Source organism: Arvicanthis niloticus, chromosome 21 (genome assembly GCF_011762505.2).
Source record: "Arvicanthis niloticus isolate mArvNil1 chromosome 21, mArvNil1.pat.X, whole genome shotgun sequence".
Taxonomy (NCBI): Eukaryota; Metazoa; Chordata; class Mammalia; order Rodentia; family Muridae; genus Arvicanthis; species Arvicanthis niloticus.
Window position 1 is genome coordinate 44,513,862 of NC_047678.1, and position 16,300 is coordinate 44,530,161.

General features: G+C 44.5%; 2 protein-coding genes across 5 annotated transcripts in view; one reads left to right on the forward strand and one right to left on the reverse strand.

Annotated features, from left to right (window-relative positions):
- The first annotated feature begins 376 nt into the window (after positions 1–376).
- Tyms (thymidylate synthetase) lies at positions 377–12,142 on the forward strand. The gene is made up of 7 exons (XM_034484459.2): positions 377–641; positions 2,068–2,141; positions 5,755–5,929; positions 7,257–7,358; positions 8,061–8,236; positions 9,381–9,452; positions 10,654–12,142. The coding sequence occupies exons 1-7, from the start codon at positions 452–454 to the stop codon at positions 10,789–10,791; spliced, it is 927 nt and encodes a 308-aa protein (XP_034340350.1). The 5' UTR covers positions 377–451; the 3' UTR covers positions 10,792–12,142.
- Positions 12,143–12,156: 14 nt separating this feature from the next.
- Positions 12,157–16,300, reverse strand: part of Enosf1 (enolase superfamily member 1) — a 38,892-nt gene continuing 34,748 nt past the window's right edge. For all 4 annotated transcript variants that reach the window (XM_076917722.1, XM_076917721.1, XM_034483723.2 and 1 more), the window contains 3 exons: positions 16,092–16,191; positions 13,310–13,391; positions 12,157–12,389 (listed from right to left, as the gene is read on the reverse strand). In XM_076917722.1, coding sequence (XP_076773837.1) covers positions 12,261–12,389; positions 13,310–13,391; positions 16,092–16,191 — 311 coding nt within the window. In that variant the 3' untranslated portion in view covers positions 12,157–12,260. The remainder of the gene's footprint in view (positions 12,390–13,309; positions 13,392–16,091; positions 16,192–16,300) is intronic.

Sequence of the window (16,300 nt, forward strand, 5' to 3'; positions counted from 1 at the left end):
AAAATGAGATCCCTAGGGTCACGCATCAAAAGGCAGGGAGAGTGAATCAAAAGGCAGGCTCTGGTATGTTCTAGTATAAGCCAAAGGCTCGTTTTGAGATAGGTTCTCAAGTACTCAGGTTGGCCTTGAACTTGCTATGAAGGGAAGGATTGCCTTAAACTCCAGATCCTGTAGCCTCAATCTCCCAAGAGCTGGGATTACTGGCGTGCGTCCCCATACCCTGATCCTATAGGCTCTTAATGGCAAAACAGGGTAAATCGAGATTTCAGAAAGCCGGCAGCTGTTTGCCTTGCAAGCAGTAACTAACACTTGAGCCACGTGAGAGCAGGGTCTGCCAATCCCGGCGGCCAGAAGCTTCCCGGCAGGAAGAGGCGGGCTCGTGTTGGAGAAAAAGAGAGCCCGGAAGGTCCCGGTTTTGGCGCCGACTACACTGCTGCCAGATCGCTCAACTATGCTGGTCGTGGGTTCCGAGCTGCAGTCCGGCGGCGCTCAGCAGCCGGGCGCCGAAGCCGAGCAGCATGGCGAACTCCAGTACCTGAGGCAGGTGGAGCACATCCTGCGCTGCGGCTTCAGGAAGGAGGACCGCACGGGCACTGGTACCCTGTCGGTGTTCGGCATGCAGGCACGATACAGCCTGAGAGGTAACCGGGGCCGCTCCGGACTAGCGGGATGGACTGGGACGGGACGTCCGGCTGGCTGGACGCGCGGAGACGCGGGGCGGGCGGCCATGGCTAGTCCTAACCCGGGCTCTGAGGTTCTAGGTGACAGCTACTGCAAGTAAACCAGGTCCTAAAGGTCCGCCTTTGACCCTAATCCCTGTTAAACCGTTTCTCCCGAATCCAGTTTCCACCAGTTGTGCGGCCCGGAGGGAGGGAGTGGGAAGAAACTATCTGGGCTTGTCCAAACCTTGCCCAGAGGTCCTGACTTCGCTCCTCCTCTCCTCCTCTTCCTCCCTTTATCTCCTGTTCGTCTTTGCAACTGTTGTTAAAATTGGAGCGAAAACGGCTTGGGCGGTGCTACCGCTGCGCGGGAAAAGAGGGGTTCTCCCCGGCCGGAGGCGGGAACTGTGGGGTTTCCTCCAACAGCCTTGGCTTTTAAAGAGGAGCCAGAGGATGTTTAGGAGGAAAGGATGGAATCAAACACAGGGCAGGGGAAGGGCACAGGACTCCTAGATGTTGGCTGGGGATGCTAATGGTGGTATTTAGGATAAATGAAGAGCAACCCGACACTGGCGTGGAGTGGGGATATGCCCACTCTTAGGGAATTCACGTAGTTTCAAACGTTTTCTGGAACTGGAAACTAAGGCCTCTGCTGCACAGACTGATCCAGCTTAAAGGCCCTCCCAAGAACTGTGGACCCTGATGAACCACAGACCCAGTTTTTAATTCACTTCTGCTTAGACTGTGGACAAGCTTCTTTTTGTCCTTTACCTCTCTAGTCCTCATTCGGTTTTTCGATGGTGTTGAAGATGGAAGTAGTGTTCTGCTTGCAAAACATTTCCTCAGAGTGCACCCCTAACCTGAGCCTTTGCACTTCCCTGTGGGTTGCGTGACCCGCCCCACCTCTTTGCCGCTTAAGCTGTGGACGCTTGTGCATTCCCTTTGGGTACCAGTGAAGTGGCGGTCACAAAGCTCCCCTGATGGCCATCCCGAGGAGTAAACAATTCTGTTTCCATATACTAGGTCAGTTTGCTTTCCAAATATCTGTAAACTGTTCAGTTTTTACATGAGTGATATCACCTCTCTGCGGACGGCAGAGTGGACTGGGGTATGGGGAGGGCTTTTAGGCTGGGTCCGAGACCACATTTTTTGGTGTTGTCACTACAGCCCAGTGACAGCATTCACAATGGCTGATTAGGAGGTGGGGACTTTTTCTCTTTGCCATGTGAGTATCCCCTGAAGAACTGTGGCATGACTCACTTGTCCTGTAGCTGGGCAGCTCTCCCTGCAGCTTCTCTGGAGTTTTGTATCCCAGGCACTTTCTCTCCACAGAGAAAGCTGGATGGTGGCTTGCTGTATTTTTACCATGTTCTAACCGTATGTTTAACATGTCCTAACTGTTTTTCAGATGAATTTCCTCTGCTCACAACCAAACGAGTGTTCTGGAAGGGTGTTTTGGAGGAGTTGTTGTGGTTTATCAAGGTAAGGGTGGTGCCACATTGGAAGCCGTCGGTCTTCACAACACCAGGCTCAGAAGTCAAGCTTGCAGCTGTTAGCCATTCCCTCCCACTTCTCTGGTTCATTCTCCAGCTCTGTTTTCTCTCCCCCACCTGTCCTTCTCCTCACTAACCTGGAAACACTGGGATATTCGTGCCCAGGCCTCTGGCACTTGCCGTTCCCAGAACCTATCCCCTCTTCCTTCCATGTGGGATATAATTTCCCTTCCTTCCAGGCCCACTCAGACAGCCTTGACCTAATCAAGATAGCGTCTTCTCCTTCTCACTTTTTTGTCTCTCTCTATAAGGAAGCATCATCAGCTGGCCTCTAAATCAGCTTTTCCTGATTTTTCTGGATGGGAGATAAATAAACACAGTGTCCTGTGAGTTTCCCAAAGTTAGAGAATCTGTTTCTCCTGTTAGCTATTGTATTCCTAGGTCCAGAATATAGCCACCTGGTATGTCCTCAGCATGTATTGATTACTGGATCAATAGAATATTGGAGTGATGTGATGACAGCCCCCAAATTCCTCCTCTGTATCCTTGTCCAGAACAAGTGAGATTCTGTCTAGTGCTGGTTGAGAGCTCTCCCGGAGACAAGCTGAGTTCTGGGCCATAGTGCAACTCTTTCTTTAGAATACTTGAGGTAATGGCTCAGGAGGTAAAGAGGGTTTGTTGTACAAGCATGAGACCTGAGTTCAGTCTCTAGCAGTCACATAAGAATTCTGTGTGTGGGACTGGAGAGTTAAGAGCATTTGAACTCTTATTGGGCATCTGTAACTCTAGCTCCCATATCATCTCCCCTCCTCGGGCCTTGCATGCACGTGGTGTACAGACACACATGCAGGCAAAACACTCATACACATAAAATAAAACAAATATGCTGGGTATGATTGCATGTGTCTGTAACCCCAGTGCTACAATGGGAGGATGGACATAGGAGGATCTTGGCTGCTTTGCTGGCTACTAGTCCAACCTAAACAAGCTCCAGGGTTAGTCAGAGACCCTATCTCAAGGGAAAGGTAGGAAGTGAGAGAGCAGTGTCCTCTAGTTTCTATGGGCTCAGGTACACACATATGCATATATGCCACACGTATATGTAATCAGGTACATACATGTGCATATACACCACATGTATACACAATCAGGTATACACATATGCATATATGCCACATGTATACACAATCAGGTACAGACATGCATATATGCTGCATGTATACACAATCAGGTACACATATGCATATATGCCACATGTATACACAATCAGGTATACACATATGCATATATGCCACATGTATACACAATCAGGTACGGACATGCATATATGCTGCACGTATATACAATCAGGTATACACATGCATATATGCTACAGGTATACACATGCATATACACCACACGTATACACAATCAGGTATACGCATATGCATATATGCTGCACATATACACAATCAGGTACACACATATGCATATATACCGCACGTATACACAATCAGGTATACACATATGCATATACGCCACACGTATACATAATCAGGTACACACATATGCATAGACGCCACATGTATACACAAAATAGGTAAAGAGTAGAGCACTCAGTGTGCTTTACATGATCTTGGACCTACCAGATCCTAGATTGCTTACCCATTTTAGAACGGGTTGACAGTGTATTTAGTCTGTCTTAGTAGGAACTGATTCAAGGCAAATCTTCAGAAATTCTAGAACATCCATAAAATAGCTTGAGCCCCACCCAAACAGATGGGAAAGGGGGGCTTTTAAAGCACACTGTAAAAGATTGATAAGTTAGCTAGGCACTGGTGGTGCACACCTGTAGCCCCAGCACTTGGGTCAGCCTGGTCTCCAGAGTGAGTTCCAGGACAGCCAGGGCTACACAGAGAAACCCTGTCTCAAAAAACAAAAACAAAACAAAAGATTGAGAAGTTACTTATTGGGAGTGAAAAAGTTAGAAAAACCCTAATAGAAAGAAGGGCTGGAAATCTGGCTCAGTGGTTGAGAGCACTCGTTCTTTCAGAGGACCCAGGTTTGGTTCCCAGTCCCCACAGGAAGACTAACAACCATCTGTAACTAGTTCTAGGGGATCAGTGCTCTCTTACTGTCTCTGTAGGTACTATATGCACTCATTGTACAGATATCCATGCGGGCAAAAAAAAAAAAAAAAAAGAAAAACCAACCAACCAACCAAACAAACAAAAAAACCCGAAAAGTCAGTTACCCGTATTACGCTTTGTCACCTGTGTGAAGATGGAATGTAAGCCATGACATAGTGACTGTCTACTAAGCACCAAGCATTTTGCTAGTGTTAACTGTTCCTCGTTTGACATGTGTGTTAAATTCTGTTAAGGTGTTCTTCAACAGGATGAGGCTAACGCAGTCACAAGAGGAACTAGTAGAAGGACCGGGCACAGGCCTAAGTATATGTGTCACCATAGCCTTGTTGGTAGATGTTATAGAACATGATACCTAGGGGTGGGGCAAGATCTCTCTATACTTGGCTGCAGGATCAGAGGATGGGTTAGGATATCATGGGGCCAAACATAAGATAAATATATTTTATAGATGTACACGGGGTAAACACAGTTTTATGGGGTCACATAAATGAATGAAATAGAATTCAAACTTAGTTCAGTGTGACTGAAGCATTTCCCAAAAAAGCTTAACTACTGATTTGTCACTACAAATTCTTTAGCCAGATATGGTACATAAACAGACTGTACATGAAGTATTATTAAACAAGTCCAGTTGGGATATTATGTGTGGACATGGAACATGTTTGATTTAGCGATTCAGAACTGTCAGATGAGGTAGAATATATTAGGAACTTGGAGGTTTTACAAAATTAAAGCCAAGCAGTGATGGTGTACACCTTTGATTCCAGCACTCAGGAAGCAGAGGCATGCAGATCTCTTGAGTTTGAGGCTAGCCTGGTCTGCAGAGTGAGTTCTAGGATATCCAGGGGTACACCGGGGATCCTCACCTGAATCCATATCTAGGATATCTCAGGGGGAAAAAAAATTAAAAGGGAAGGCTGGGGAAATGGTTCAATGGATAAAAGCACTTGCCATATAAATCTGACAGAGTGGATCCCTGGAATTCTCATAAAAAGCCCTATTTGGCTGGGCAGTGTTGGGGTACGCCTTTAATCCCAGCACTTGGGAGGCAGAGGCAGGTGGATTTCTGAGTTTGAGGCCAGCCTGGTCTACAGAGTGAGTTCCAGGACAGCCAGGGCTACACAGAGAAACCCTGATTTGGTAGTTCCCTCTAATCCCAGAACTTCTCTGGGAGAGGTGGGTGATGGAGGTAGGGGAATCTATTGGAAATTCATAGGCTGGCTGGCCTGGGAGGCTGGTACAGCAACAGGAACAAGAGAGATACCCTACCTCAAGGTAGAAGGTGAGAGCTGCTTACAGCTACACCTATACATAAAGTTGAAGGGAATAGAAGAAATACCTTTAGGGAATTTCTAATAAGGGAGTCTGGCCAGGACCAGCCTGCTTAAAGATAGGCTGTACATGGGCAGTGTGCCGTGGAGATGAGCAGCTCAGAATCCCCTTTTATGCCTGTTCTACTCTCGTTTTTTCTAGGGATCCACAAATGCTAAAGAATTGTCCTCCAAGGGAGTGAGAATTTGGGATGCCAATGGATCCCGAGACTTTTTGGACAGCCTGGGCTTCTCTGCCCGAATGGAAGGGGACCTGGGCCCAGTTTATGGTTTCCAGTGGAGGCATTTTGGAGCAGACTACAAAGATATGGATTCAGGTGAGGAGAGAACAATGCCTCAGGTTTCCTGAGTGTTCTTCCTCAAAAATCCATTGTAGAGTATGGGGGATAAGTTCCTATCATGGGAGCTGATAAATAAGTAACCGACCTTGTGAGAAGCTATGCTGGGTTATGGTGGAGAAGCTACCACTAAGTCGCACACAATCCCAGTATACGCTTGGTGGCTAACATTTATTTGTCGGGCATGATTGGATACTTAAAATGTTTTTGGACCTTGTCATTGGCAAGTAGTGGTAGGTTTGGTGTGTAAGGGTTTAGGATAGACAGGTTCATCCGGGACTGGGTGCAGGAATTCCTTTGATCATTTCTCTGCAGGGCTGAGGCACTAGAAAATTTGTAGGCAGTCTAGTGTCTCTGTGCAGCGCCTGACTTATCCTTTTCTTCCCACTCTGTGGGAGCAGAGGGAGAAGAAAACGTCTCATTTTATGACTGGCATCTTCTCTCTTGGTACTGCCTGAGTGTCACAGAGATTTGCCTTCAGAAGTCTTTGTCATTTCTCCCTAGGACAGGTTCCAAAGTTAATGTCTCAATAGAGTGTGTGTTCGTGCGTGAGTGCGCGTGCTTGTTTTCACCCTAAACCCATAGTTTTGGAAGCTGTGGTAAAATCTCAGTGCTGGTGGTCCTGCTGTCTACGTTTTGATGATAGTCTTCAGAACTCCGAGTGACACAGTGTTCGATGATAAGAGATGAGAAGTGTGTGTTTCTTCTTAGGAAGTCACCAGAATTCACTCAAGGGAGCCCCACTCGAATGACTCTCTAGTCCTAGTCACCTTTTAAAGGCTGCATAATTCGATTAAATTTTTTTTTTTTTTTTTTAGACAGGGTTTCTCTGAGTAGCCCTGGCTATCCTGGAACTCACTCTGTAGACCAGGCTGGCCTCGAACTCAGAAATCGACCTGCCTCTGCCTCCCAAGTGCTGGGATTAAAGGCGTGCGCCACCACCGCCCGGCTCGATTAAATTTCTACCTAAAAATGAAAATTACATTTCAACTCATGAACTCTTGGGTGACACGTTTAAACCTTATTCCAACAGTGGTTATAAAAGGGGACCGTGTAGGAAGTGACATACAGACTGAATATTTGAAAGACTTCTGCAGAAAAGAACTTAGGCTCCTTTAAGACAGATATGGGTTCAGAAAGGACCCTGAACTTAACCCAGCAAGATCTGAGAATACCCGGCATGTGCTGTGTATCTTAGGACCATGGGTCAGGGAGGGGCACTGAGAATGGAATGCCATCAGTGTCATCACAGGAGAGGTTGTGTCTGGTGTGACCTAAGTGTGCATGTGTTCTGACGATTCTACAGATTACTCGGGCCAGGGAGTAGACCAGCTGCAAAAAGTGATCGACACCATCAAAACCAACCCTGATGACAGAAGAATCATCATGTGTGCCTGGAACCCCAAAGGTAGACAGCATCCCAGTCATTTTCCTTTGGATATTTAGTGAGTTCCTTGAAGGGAAGCAAGGTGGCCTGAGGCACTCTGTGCCGCTGGAACTGCCTCTAGTCACGTGGTTGATTGTGTGCCCTTGAGGGACTCACACACCCTTTGCTCTTATTCTCATCTTCCTCATGTTTTCGGGTTAGACTCATGTAATTCTATGCGTTTATATTACAGGAGCATTAGATTGCCTGGCAAAACACGAGTTTTTAACTTTTTAATTTGGAGCAGATGAAGTTTCAAGATTATAAAACTAAACTCTACAAGGGTATAGTGAGTGCCCAGAAAAGGACATTTATATTTATAATAACTTACTAACAAAAAGATAGACCTCAGATGCCAGTTTCTTATGGCCTTTGGAAAAGAGATAATTTCCCTTTTATTTGGTGCCATCAACAGCGGCGCTCAAATCCTTCGTTTTAGCTCAGACGGAGGAAGAGCATTGCTTCAGCATAGGTGTCTACTTGCAGATAGATAGCTAATGGACAAGCTTCCATGACCTCTGCTGCGGGGTTGGGAAAATGGTCTGACTTTGACATAATGAGAAGGTATGAGTTGTGTGTGTCTGTAACCTGCCGGCTTTTTTCATGGTTGGCTTGTTTGCTCTTTTACCTTTTTCATAGCTATATTCTCTAAAACCCCTCCTTGTTTCTCCATCGACTCCTCAGATCTTCCCCTGATGGCACTGCCTCCTTGCCATGCCCTCTGTCAGTTCTATGTGGTGAATGGGGAACTGTCTTGCCAACTTTACCAGAGGTCAGGAGACATGGGTCTGGGCGTGCCTTTCAACATTGCCAGCTATGCTCTGCTCACCTACATGATCGCACATATCACGGACCTGAAGGTGAGCGTCTTTCTGAAGGCAGTTATATGGCCAATGAAATACACTGAACTCAGCAGGGAACCCAGTCTGATTAGTATTAGAGTTTTATGCATGTAATTACTTTATAACCCTCCTTGGAGCTTTCTGGCCCCTTGGTGCGTGCGTGCGTGCGTGCGTGCGTGCGTATGTGTGTGTGTGTGTGTGTATGTGTGATAGCCCTCACTAGCCCTAACCTAGTGTCTCAGTGTTGGCACACAGTCCAAGAATGAAGTCCTAAGAATTCTGAGTGTTAGGAAAAAAACAAGAGTCTTGTGACCCTAGTTTTTTCAAAACACAGAATTGTTCTTGGGAATGTGTTTTCTTGCTCCTCTCAGGTGTAGCGGATAGGAGAGAGTTTATGTCGGCTGTTCTTTATATACCTCTGTGGAAAAACATGTTTTTGCCATATGCAGCTTGTCTTTGATTATACGCTTTACTCAGGTGACGCTTAACCCTCAGAGTATAAAGTGTCTGATGCTCTGACTAGAACTGGCTACTGCATGAGACTTTAGTCCACCTCATTTTTAGGCCCTCCCTGCTCTTCTAGGTTCACAACTGCAACTAGGGCAGTAAGCATCTCAGCCTTCCGAGTGCTAGGGTTACCTGTGTGAGCCATCACGTGCAACTTTAAAAACTTCTGTAAATTAACTTTTCTCAAAAACCACACTGATAAAATTACCGTTTTGGCAAGCTTTGAAGTCTTTGTGTATTATATAATGTTTTATTGTATATACGGAGGCCCAGATACTCCAGTGTACGTGTGCAGTGATCAGAGGACAGTTTACACGAGTCTTCTTTCTCCATGTGGGCCCCAGGTTGTCAGGCTTGGTGACATGCCTTTACTCACTGAGCCATCTCGCCTGCCCTTAATCTGTTTTAAAATGATGTGTTTTAAGAAGAATTTAAGGGCTCAAGCTATTAAGAGCACTGACTGCTCTTCTAGGGGTCCCGAGTTCAATTCCCAGCAACCACATGGTGGCTCACAACCATCTGTAATGGGATCTGATGCCCTCTTCTGTTGTGTCTGAGGACAGCTACAGTGTACTCATATACATAAAATAAATCTTTTTTAAAAAAAGATTTTAAGCTAAAATATTAATTTGTGTTTTCTGTGAAACATTTCTAGCCAGGTGATTTTGTCCATACTTTGGGAGATGCACACATTTACCTGAATCATATCGAGCCTCTGAAAACTCAGGTAAGAAACATACCTGTTAGATCTCTTTTTTGAGCTTGGTGCCTTCTCTTGACAACAGACTGGATGGCAGGGCATCCTTTGTGTAGCCGCCGTCGGCCACAAGTCAACTGGGTTCACCTGAAAGGGGGCTGGGAATGAAAGGGGACGGAGGGCGAGAAGAGATGAAGCTAAGACAAATTTCTCTGATCAAGGCTCAAAGCTTTAATGTTCAGCTCTCAATTTAAAGGGGAAGACCCAACCCACAACCCCTCCTGGTTTCAGATGGGTGGGATAATCCATAGTCTGTTCCAGGTCACGGCCAGAGATGTCTCAAGGCAAGCCCAGGGGCAGTTCTGCTTCTGTGTTCTGGGCAGCCAAGGTGGGTAACTCCACCTAGATCCTATCACTTGGTCTTCTGGTAAACAAGGTCTCTCAGGCCTGCCCATGGGAGGGAGGGGAAGGGTACACTTTGCATCACAGTCACTCTGGTTGATGCGTTCCAACTGTACGGCTTTTATTAATGGGGGTGAGCAGGGATGAGGCTATAGTCAGTCTTAGCAACCATAAGCACTGAAAATGGTAAGGTATTACGTACCAGCACCAGAGAGGAGAGCCCAGAGATATGACATTTTAACTCATAATTTTATGTGGAGAATTAAAGTATAAATGTTTGACTTTAGCTTTATGCTTTAGTCCAGTAAGTAGTTAGGTCTGACCTTTAAAAAGTCTGTCTATTCAAATCCCTACAACACAGTAGCCAACAAATGAATTGAGATGGCAGTTAAGAGTGAGTATATGTGTTTTGTGAACCTTAAGAGGGGGAAAAAAACAGACTGGCAAGAGAAAACAACTGTGTCCCTAAATTTAGTATATTTATCAGAAGTTACCTGGTGGCTTCATCTGTGTAATCACAGCTAGTTAAGAGACTCCTGGAGCAGGAGCATTCCAAGTTCAAGGCTTGTCTGGGCTACAGAGTGGGTTCAAAATGAGCTTAGATAACTGACCAAGACCCTGTTTCAGAATAAGAAGCTGGGCTCCAGCTGAATTGCAGACTACTCGTGTAGCTCTCATGAGGCTCGAGGTGTATTCCCTAACGTTGCAGAAAGAGAAGACAGTACAATATTGCACTCCTGTAAAATCATACCTTGGGATAAAATACTGTGTTGGTTTCATGAGGGACACGGGAATGAATGTAAAATAATGCCATGATTTTGTTTTTTAGCTACAGCGAGAACCAAGACCTTTCCCAAAGCTCAGAATCCTTCGAAAAGTTGAGACGATCGATGATTTCAAAGTTGAAGACTTTCAGATTGAAGGATATAATCCACACCCAACAATTAAGATGGAAATGGCTGTTTAGCGTGCTTTCCGTGCTTTCCGTGGTGCTGTGACTGTCACCAGTCTTCAAGGGTTGAGCCTGATGACCAGGGTAGATTTCGAAAGGAAAATGAACTAGGTCAAAAACTGACAAGTTATCTATCTGTAACGATCCTTGTCTAAAGTGACACTGACACTGAGAAACTATCTTTTAGTATTTACTGAAGGTGCATACAAAGCTGAGATTATACACTTGGAAAAAAAAAAACAGGCAATTATATATATCTATAAGAAGGCTGGTGAAATTCAGAGTATATATTATTTCTTGAAACTTGAAATATGTTAGTGTTCATTTATAAACATATTATATGCTCTAGTAGTTAATTGTTTTTGTCTGTTTCTTAAAGATTTTTAGTTTTTGTGTGGACATATAGGTCAGAGAGTTCGAGGTTAGGCTTAGTAACAGGCCCAGTTTCTGCCTAGACTAGACTGACCTGAAAACTTTAAGCCTTCATTAGCTTATTGTGACAGTCTTATGTATCTCAGGCTGGCCTCAAATACTCGGAAGCTGGGGGTGAATTTATTCCTCATGCTCCTGACTCTCCCTTTTATCTGCTGCCTGCAAAGCAAGATTGGATCTAGCCGTATCAGCCTAGGACTTATAAAAGCAAAGCCTACAAGATTACGTTTATTCTGCCTATGTGTAGACAGGGTCTCGTTTTAACCTGTATGGTTTGCAGTTGTCCTAGTCATCTTTTTGAGCAGAGCAGCAAGTTTGATTACACAGGCAAAAATGGCAGTTAGTCTGATGACCTTTTATCTTGCTAGAACAGCAAGTTTTAGAAGATCAACTTAAGAATGGACTTCAACATCTGGTTCAAAAAGGAAAGTGGACAGAGTACATACAGTCTGTATAAGCTAAGGGTTTACATGGTAGGGACATGTAAATGCAATGTTAACCATCACAAGATAATGGTTTAAATCACCTGTTAAGGTTTCGTTTGGGGAGTGGTATGGGAGACGATGTTTTACACTTTAGCCCTGACTGGCCTGGAGCTCAGTATGCTAGCCTCAAACTTGTGGCAAAACTCCAGCTTCCTGCATGCTAAGATTATATAATGGGGAGCTCCAATGCCTGGCTTAAGACAGTTTTGTAAGAGTTTTGCAATGTGAAGAAATATGATTTTGTTCCCTTTCAATGAGGTGTGAAGTCTCTAAAATGCTTAGACTGTTAACAGAAGGGTGTGGGTCCTTCGTGTTGCTCACAGCGGTGCAGAACCAGTTTTATTATTTTTTTTATAACAAGTGTTAGAATGAAGAATTAACACAACAAATTATGAAACATGTTGCTTATTCTTCAAAGTATAGCACTTAATAAATATTTTTAAATAACACTTTGGGCTTTGGGTTAGGTAAATTCGCTTTACAATTAATACAGTACTGACTTGTTGACTATCAACTGTGATGATCACAGCTGATTCCTGAGGTGAGTATGACTTAAGGCATTTCACTTCAGGAAAAAAAAAGTGTTAGGTCTGAACACATATCTTGAGCATCGAGGAGTTTCTTCCAAATTTCTCCATCAGGGTATTGGTATTTCTTTATAGATTCTTCCTTCATCTCTGTTGAGTAGCCTGCATCCTAGCAGAGACAGATTGACAGGTGTTAACACTGGTTTCTGCTGCTTCTAGAAATGGTATTAAATCTATCTGATCCAGAGGTAATCCAGTATTTAAGAAACTGAGAGTGCTTGTTGCTCTTCCAAAATAACCAGTGTCGTCCCCAGCACCTATGTCAAGCAATCTTTTGTAATTCTAGTCCCAGAAGAGCCCCTGCTTTGGCTGTCATAGGCACCTACCCACATACATACATGTAACTAAAACTTTAATATGCAAGGGTTTTTTGTTTGAAAGATAGAGGGCCATACTTTATTGGCTACCTACCCTGATTGTTAGTGAAACTAAAACTTCAGTAGCTTAGTATCTGTTGACACAAATGAGCCATAATCTGGATAAAACCAGGATAAGTGGCTCGGGTCATTAGTATGCAGATGCTGCTGGCTTTTGGGAAGGAATGTGTCTTTTAAGGGTTCAGCAGCTGAAGCTATGGCAATAGCTCTGTGTCTTAAGCACCTTGGGGAGATAGATGATTTATGTCCGCCTACTCCTCAGGTCGCACTCCATCACCAAGGGAAATCAGAGCAGGAACTGAGGCAGAGGCCACTGATGAATGCTGCTTACTGCCTTGTTCTTCATGGCTTGCTTAGTCTACCTTAGATCATCTTGAATTCCATTGTCCCCCAGTAAGCTGGGCCCACCCATATCAACATCAATTAAAATGCATCATAGTCTGGCCCACAGGCCAGTCTTGGCATTTTCTCAATTGAGGTCCCCTCTTTCATAATGAATCTAGCTTGTGCCAAGTTGACATAAAACTAGCTGCACTCTGACCTTCATTGATAATCATTACTAAAGAGCCATTTGCTATTGAAAAATCAATTCTTTCGGGGACACAATGGCTTCTGGCAGCATGTCTCCAACATGTCTTAGGCCCCAGCTTACCTTGGGAGGCAGATAGGAAGCATGTTTGATTACCATGGGATATTTGAAATGTTCGTGCAGGTAGTCCACATACTCACACATCCTAGGAAATTGGAGCATTAGTGCTTGAAATTAGGTAACTCATAAACTAGCAACTATGAACACAGAAAAGTAGCCTTAAGTGGTGGGCCGAGGGAATGGCTCAGTGGGTAAAGTATTTGCCTTGAAAGCACAAGGATCTGGATTTGCTCTCAGGAACCCATATAAAGCGGCACGCAGGGTAGGGCGTGTGTACAGTGAACTGGGAGGTGGTGATAGAGGAATCCCTGGAGGCTCAGGTGGGCCAGCTATCCAGTGTTCATAGTGGTCAACAAATAGACCTTATCTCAGTCTAGGTAGGGAGGCGAAGACCAACATCTGAGGTTGTCCCCTCCACAACTGTGCCCGCACTCAGCATGACACACATAGACAACAGACACACACAACTCTTGCAGTGGGACCTGGGGTTGTAGCTAAGTGTTAGCAGAACTCTTGACCTGGATGAAATCCTAGGTTTGATCCCCAAGGCTTAGCTGTTACTGCACGCTTATGCGCAAAGGGAGGAGCTGAGACTATGAAGTTACCTTGAAAGTTTTGTGGTCCCCCCCCCCCCCCATCAGCTCAAATGGCAGAAACCTGGGCTTACTGTGGTTCCTAATGCCAAGTGTGAACTAGATTAAACTGCCAAATGAGCTTCCTTCTATCTGTTCAGATGAAGTGAAAAACGCAGGTTTGGAACTGTATCAGTCCATTAAAATTCTGCATGTCACTGTCCAGTTTTGTGGTTGGGTGCCATACACAAAAGGTTGTGTAACCTAACCTATCTCCTTAGTCATCTGATATCATGGTGACACATAATAGGGTGTATACCAGCCTGTACCAGTTGTTAGATTACAACCTCCCATTTTTGTGTGAAATTTCTTAAGACAAGAGTGAACCAACAAAAAAACGCTTTGATGTTCACTAAGAGATGAAGTAAACTCAGAATAGCTTCTGGAAGCCTTTGAAACTGACCAGATTCACTAGGCCCTTCCTTCCCAGAGTAAACAGTATAGACTGCTGCCTAGAAGAAACAGGTAAGCCTCAGCTGAGCTACCTAGGAAAAAAACAAAGACCGGATGAGTTGCCTGGAAGAGGCTCAGACCAACAGAGTCACCCAAAAGGGACACTCTTCAATTTGTGGGGCTGCCTGCAGGCTGTGCAATGTGCTGTAAATTTCAGCTTTGCGAGCTGTCACCCATGCTGGGTGGCTCTGGTGATGCAGCTGTCTTTGAGTCATTTCTGCTCCTATAAGTAGCCCCTTATCCATATTCCTATAAGTAACATCAATAAAACTCATTTGTTCATCAAGTTGGACCTTTGATGATATCTGTACTTGGATCTGTTATCAGTTCCCTGTATAGGGTGAGTAGAAGTTTGTTTGCATCTCCCCAGGAATAATGTTACACACCAGCCAGGAATGCACAAATAAAATGGCAAGAGAAGCTAATAGCTCCTCTGTTGGGAACAGGGTGCAGATAACTATCCAGCTACATGGGGTAGACAGTTGGGTCTCAAAAGGAAAAAAAAAAAAAAGCAGGCAGATTTCTGAGTTCGAGGCCAGCCTGGTCTACAGAGTGAGCTCCAGGACAGCCAGGGCTACACAGAGAAACCCTGTCTCGAAAAACAAAACAAAAAAACCCGAAGAGAATAACAAACAGAAAGGTTAGGATGTCAACGCCTGGTGCTGGTATCTAGTGGCATTTGTTTTATGTAAACATTTCAGAGTTGTAAAGCCGGTATGAAGCACCAGCACTGGCTTGAGGTATCTCACATCTGGATACTGCACTCTACTTAGATGACTTAAACACTGGGACCTGCAGGACTCTATAAGAAAGCAAGAACTGAAATGAGAAACAACCCAGGAAGGCTACTTTTCATCCCAGATTCAGTTTGGACAGTATTAACTAAGAAAATAAAAAGAATCTTGACCTCCATTGTTAAGATTAGGAGCGTGTAGCAGTTCTAGGGTGAGGTGGTCCAGGGTTCCTCCCTTAGTGAACTGACTCTTCTTTAGAACATAAACTAGTTTAGGCAGATTTAAAATGAAGTGCTACTTATTCACTAGACAGCTCAATAAAGAAACTATTACAGTCCTGACCCCTTCCCCCCTCCTGCATTGATGTGCCCTGGCACACCCGTTTCTCACAGTCCTAAGTTTGGTGTTTGCCCTACCCACAGAGGTTCTCATATTTGGTCTCAAGATTTAACTTTAGTGAGTTTTGTGTGTGTGTATATTTGTGTGTAATATGTTTAGCTTCAGCAGACAAAATATAAGCAATCCATATATGTACAAATGACTGAAAGTATACTTCCCCCAATTTAAAATCCTGCTGGGGCTAGAGAGATGGGTTAGCCATTACAAGCGCTAGCGCCTCTTCTAGAGGGCCCAGGTTTGATTACCAGTACTCAAATGGCAGCTCACAACTGTCTATAATAAAAGTTCCAAGGGATCCAGCACCACCTTCTGACCTCAGGCACCAAACACGTGTACACACATAGATACAGGCAAAGCACCCATATAGGTGAAATTAAAGGGGAAAAAAATAAAAGAAGCAAAAAGACAGTGTCATGTTTTTTCCGTTTGGAACTGGTATTTAAAATGTGTTCTAGGAGCTCCTAACAGTGCACAGGGTTCTGAGTATCTCTAGCCCTGAGAATTTTCAAAGAGCTGCCCAGGATCGAGGGATATTACTGTGGTGAGAGAGTAGTTAACGTTACTGACCTGTTTTGAAGGCTGGCAGAGATTGATATATAGTCAAATATAATCAAGTGCTGTACCAGTTCACAGAATCCAGCTCCACCAGCATGGGGGCAGACAGGGACTAGAAGGAAGGTATTTCAGTTTAAGGCAAAAATGATACAGAGATCCCCTGGGGTTTCTTAGTGTCTACAGGTGACTCGATCATTTTCTAATATTTAGGGATAAAATTT

Bases quoted from the DNA above. Each gene is read 5' to 3' on its own strand.
- Tyms (XM_034484459.2), top strand. From the start codon at position 452: ATGCTGGTCGTGGGTTCCGAGCTGCAGTCCGGCGGCGCTCAGCAGCCG. The intron at 642-2,067 runs GTAACCGGGGCC...ACTGTTTTTCAG, and splicing joins GGCACGATACAGCCTGAGAG to ATGAATTTCCTCTGCTCACA. The intron at 8,237-9,380 runs GTGAGCGTCTTT...AAACATTTCTAG, and splicing joins CACATATCACGGACCTGAAG to CCAGGTGATTTTGTCCATAC.